We start from the raw sequence: 5,655 nt of genomic DNA on the forward strand, positions 1-5,655 counted from the left end.
GGGAGGGAGGGAGGGAGGGAGGGAACCGAGCAGTTTTCAAGTCGACATTCACCTTTTCAGAACGGAAGTACAGAGCTGAGTCATGTGGTGGAAGAAATACAAGTGTGTTGGCTCAAGCCCAGAGTTGCTGATAGGGAGATGGATGCCTCCTGCCCCACAGGCAGTAAACATCTGTTGCGCAGGCAGCCCCTTACCCTCTGCCTGCCTTACCTGTGGGCTTTGTGTTCTTGGGCTACCTTCTGGGTCAGCTCCTCCAGAACAGCCTCTTCCAGGGCCAAATCCTATAAAAATAGAAAGTGCTTAAGGTCACACGAGGGTGTGGGCATTTGCTATTTTGATTGCAAACCTTAAAAGCTCCCTTCCTCAGATGTTCCTGATTAGTCACATTTCCTCAATATCTCCTTTACTGCTGTAGAATTAAAGGTTGTAATTTTTAGATGTGAGTTATGATTTCTACTGTTATAACATGGCTCTCCATTATAACAGGTTATTTCCAGGTATATTTTGGGTTGCCCCCTAAGTTCTGTGGTGCCGGGGAATAGCTCTTTTCATTCATTCTTCTCTCTCCGCCTGCTTCTCAGATGTACATTTATAAAAAATGCTTTGCATGTGCTTACATATTTCTAATGCTTGGGGTATAGGCCAATGAGTTCCCAAGCCATCATCCCTTCAAAAGTTGAGCCTAGAAAGGGACTGTGCCAGTCCTTTCTGTATACCAGGAAACGAATTCAAAACCGCTGAAGGCAGAGTAGGCTCATTCTGATGTTACTTGATGGTCATGGGGGCAGAGGAAGCCATGATGGCCAAAACATCTCCAGAGAGCTCTGTAAGGCAACAGGTGTGTAGCTCACTAGTCAGCTGAACCCCAGGTCCCTGAAACCCGCGATGTGCTGACTACTGTGGGCTCAGAAGAACCGATTACACACATCTTTTCCCAACTCCCCTTCCGAAACACCACGGTGGGAGGATTGACATCATGGAAATGGGCTTGCTAAACACTGGCCAGGGAAGCACTGCTTAGGATGGTGAGATGGAATCAAGAGGAATAATCCAAAATGAGCAGACCAAAGCAATTCATTCTTGAGAAGTCGACAGGGGTAGAGATTCTAGAGTTTGTCTCATGCCTGTGGTGGTCTGGGGCTCAAGTCCCAGGCCAGCTGCTTCTAGCTTTCCTGGGCAGCGGATCCCACATATTCCAGGCTAGTAAGCACCGAGAGAGGCACAGATGGGCACTGTTTTCCTGTGAGCTTCAGAGGGGATGTCAGAAGGAAGTCTGAGCTACACCCTGATGTGGGTACCATCCTACTAGGAAGGGACGTAGGGACTGATATTTTGGCAGAAATCATAACAAATGCCCCATTCCCTTGATTCTAAAATACGATTTATATAAAGATTTCATCTCCAATTTAACTTCTCATGGATGACAACACTACCCCTAAAAATGTACACCTCAAAACTGTGAAAAACATCCCATCTCAAATCGTTAAAATGTGAAAAATCAATATATTTTAAAACTGGAAAGCAAGGGCATAATTATATGCTAAAAATTCCATAGCTCTGCATGTCCTGCTAATTCTAGAGTTCATGAGAAACTTTAGAGCAGACAGGGAATTATGGCAGCTCTTACTTTTCACATAACTGATTAATTTGTGGTTTCCCATTTAGCCATCCATTGAAATGACTCAAGTTCATGATAAGAAATAAGCTCAACATTTTTAGTTTCATCTTGTGGAGTAACAAGGATACCACAAGACTTACAAAGTTAGCTATGTGTGTGCATCTAGGTATTGAGTAAAAACCCCATTAATTTTGAAAAGCTAATGAAGGGCATGTGGCAACAGAATAAAGTGAAGATCAAAAAGTGTTCCATTAAATCTCTGTTTCCTACTTTTAAAAAAGAAGAAGCCCAGAGGTACCCCTTCTGCTATTGTTCTCAACTTAACCGCCTCCATCTGCACCTGGGGCCTCCCTGAGGTATGTGCCCCACCAGGGAGAGTGTGAGCGTGGCCCTGTGGGAATGAAAAATGGCAGAGCGCATGCCTGTACACAGCCACACACCTGTGGAGCGCTCTGTGTACTTGACTTTGTTCTTTTCTCTGCTGAAGAAATGCCATTTAACAAATTCGGTTACATTGTAAGATCAAACACAGCCATTCATCCTATCTTCCCTCCCCCACCAAAGGAATGCATTCTCTTTGAAAGTTCCAGTGGAACCAAGCAGAAAGTTTACACCCTTCTAAGACTACCCCTGGCCTACTCAGCAAGGTCAACAGCTGGGCCTGGCATGCAGACCATTCTTCAATGTGATTCAGCTTCCCCTTCCAGACCTCCTTGCCCAAGAGGTCAAGTCCCAGGCCAACGCCTCTTCTAACACACACTGCTTTTACATTTCCATTCGGAAAGGATGGGCCTTTACATGCTCATCCCCCCTGGGAGAACCATCCCGTCACATCATGCAGTGTGAAATGCCACATCATCCTTAGGTCATGTCTCAGCTACCACTTCCCTTAATAGGGCTCTCCTCTCTCCCCAGCTGGACGTAAGCATTTTCACCTTTTGACCTACCTCTTCCCCTTGTGCACGTCTCCTCTCGTATTCTGCCCACTGCATTTCTTACACGGTTATGTGTATACTCGTCTTATCCTTGATCCTTGTCTCCCACCCTCTATGAGAGTATAGGCTCCTCAAGGGCAGCAATTCTTCTTCATATCACTTAAGGGGCCTATCATAGGGCTTCTGTGCAATGACAGCTTATAAGGGCTAAATGTATAGTAAGTGATAAATACATGCTTCTTGAACTGAACTCACTATGCAACATGTAAATTTCATGTTGTCAAACAAAAGTTTAATTACACAGAGCTGATTAACAATCACTGTACCTTCTGCCTGTGCTCTGCTTACATTAAAAAAAAAAAAAAAAAAGCATAGAGTGATGTTACCTGGAAAGCACACCCTTCAACGGCCTTATATTTGCAAGACATAGAGACAGAATAATAGTGCTAATAACAATAATAATATGACAACTAAACAAACAGTTGTTGAGAATTTACCACGTGGCAACTTGTATTATGTATTTCATAGTAGGTATTTCACAAGTATTATGTCCTTTAATGCTCACAACGAAATTAGGTTTGTTATTCTCATTTTTAGATGAGAAAACTGAGGCTTGGAAAGGTTAAATAACTTACCCAAAGTCATGTAGTCAATAAGGGGCACAGCTAGGACAGGGTCACAGCACTGCTCAGCAAAGGTGCCATGAAATTGCCAGCCACAGGCCACAGTGCACCCAGGATACAATGGGGCAGGGGTAGGGGCTGAAAGTGGACAGCCAATAACTAAAGTCTAGGAATATTCACAACTCAGATAGGCCTCTGCCACATCACCTTCAGTGTCCAACAGGGCTTTTTGGGATGACGAACATGTTCCATATCTGAGCTTTCCAATATAGTAGCCTCTAGACACATGCCACTACGGTGCACTAAAAATGTAGCCAAGGCCGTTGCAGTGACTCAGCCTGTAATCCCAGCACTTTAGGAGGCCAAGGAGCACTTGAGGCCAGGAGTTCAAGACCAGCCTAGCCAACATGGCGAAACCCCATCTCTACTAAAAATACAAAAATTAGCTAGGCATGGTGGCACACGCCTGTTGTCACAGGAGGGACTTAGGAGGCTGAGGCAGGAGAATTGCTTGAACCCGAGAGGCGGAGGTTGCAGTGAGCTGAGATTGCGCCACTGCACTCCAGCCTGGGTGACAAAAGTGAGACTGTCTCAAAAAAAAAAAAAAAATGTAGCCAATGCAATCAAGCAACTAAATTTTTAGTTTTATTTAACTTGCATTACTTTAAATTTGAATGTAAATATCCACACATGGTTAGCGGCTACCACCCCAAAGAGAGCCATTTTAGATCCAAGAATAACAATGTCAACATTTGTCTGTCCAGTGACGAGATTATGAAGTCTATGCTGTTCACGTATCTGATTTGCCTATTGTTTAGTGGAAACACAGTCTTATTCTGAAAGAGGTATAATGTACAAAATAACTCCTTTACTATTTCATAGCACTTTAACCTGTCAGAGCATTTTACCATCTACAAACTCATAAATATCATGCTGGTAATCACCTTTGAAAATTCTGAGAAGCACCCAAACCTGGTCTCTTCCTAAAGGCAATGTAATAAAGGCCTTTAATGAGAGTAAGGTGAATAAAATGCGCGAAATTATCAACCCACCCTTACTAACTACCCCATTTGACGCAAAAAAGTACACACTCTAAAATTCTAAGTTTGAGCCTCACTTTCCTCCCACCAAGCACATTGGGAAACACCCTGACTTTTGGGATGAGCTTCTGAGACATTAGAAATGTTGACTCAAGCATACTGACATTAAGCCCTATGAAGAATTTCTCTGCTAAGTAATATGTTAATCTCTTTGGAGTTTCATTTAATGAGTAGAATTAACAAGGTATGAAAACAGCAGGCACAGCAGATAATACTACTGTTTACTTGGAGGGAAATAAAATAAGAATGGAGGCTGGACACGGTGGCTCACGCCTATAATCCCAGCACTCTGGGAGGCCGAGGCGGGTGGATCACCTGAGGTTAGGAGTTCAAGACCAGCCTGGCCAACATGGTGAAACCCCATCTCTACTAAAAATACAAAATATTAGCTGGGCATGGTGCTGCACACCTGTAATCCCAGCTACTCGGGAGGCTGAGGCAGGAGGCAGAGGTTGCAGTGAGCTGAGATGGTGCCATTGCATTCTAGCCTGGGCAACAAGAGTGAAACTCCATCTCAAAAAAAAAAAAGAATAGAGTTATTCATGAAAAGTTAGAGATGTGCAATATTCCCTAACCATTAAGAACAAGATCAGCTTTGGACCAATTTAGACTGACCTCATGCACTAATATGGATAATTCTAGACTTACCTATCCTAGTCTCTCAAAACCTAAAACCTTTGTCACCAGACACTCCAATTTCTCCCATATGCCATCACCGATAAGTTGCCAGATTTTGCCTATTTTACTTCAAAATATCCCTTGCTTTGCTTTCTTGTTTTTCTTCCACTAACACCTAAATTATATCCTTTGCCCAGAACACTAAAACAGATTCTCAGCTGGCCAGCTCAAATCCAGCAGTTCTCAAAGTGTGGGGTCTGCAGAACTCAAAGGTGCCCATGCATTCTAACTCCTCAGAAGTTTCCAGTCTCATCTGCCACAACTCCACTCCAGTAGCCACAGTCAAATCAGCCAGTGGATGCTTTCTGAATACCCAGGCCACACTGCCTCTGCTCCTTCTCTGTCTAAATCATTCCTTGCTCCCTACCTCTTTGCCTAATAGCTCACACGCCGTTAGTCTTTCAGCCTTCCCTAATCCCCCAAGGGCATGTGACCTCTTCCCACATAAAATTTATCACACACTTTATCACACTTGGCTCTTTATTCTGATTTTGCAAACTTCCTATTTAACCAACCACACTGTAGTCTCCTTGAAAACAAGCACCATTTCTTATATAATTTCATCCCCTGGGTGTTAGTCACCCAGGTCAGTGCTTGGGGTGAAAGAGTTGACCAAAAAAATAAGTAGTGAATAATCATGATTTCTGAAACCAGAGCCAGAATGTTGATTGGTTATAGCTGTTCCCTAAAATGGCTTTCAA

At 43.5% G+C, this 5,655-nt stretch overlaps 1 protein-coding gene across 1 annotated transcript in view; it reads right to left on the reverse strand.

Moving 5' to 3' along the window:
• The window catches only part of PTPN14 (protein tyrosine phosphatase, non-receptor type 14), a 138,029-nt gene that overhangs the window by 55,088 nt on the left and 77,286 nt on the right, over nucleotides 1-5,655 (reverse strand). Inside the window, exon 5 of the mRNA XM_011996159.1 lies at nucleotides 211-281. Coding sequence (XP_011851549.1) covers nucleotides 211-281 — 71 coding nt within the window. The remainder of the gene's footprint in view (nucleotides 1-210; nucleotides 282-5,655) is intronic.

Source organism: Mandrillus leucophaeus, unplaced genomic scaffold (genome assembly GCF_000951045.1).
Source record: "Mandrillus leucophaeus isolate KB7577 unplaced genomic scaffold, Mleu.le_1.0 Scaffold503, whole genome shotgun sequence".
NCBI classification, from domain to species: domain Eukaryota; kingdom Metazoa; phylum Chordata; class Mammalia; order Primates; family Cercopithecidae; genus Mandrillus; species Mandrillus leucophaeus.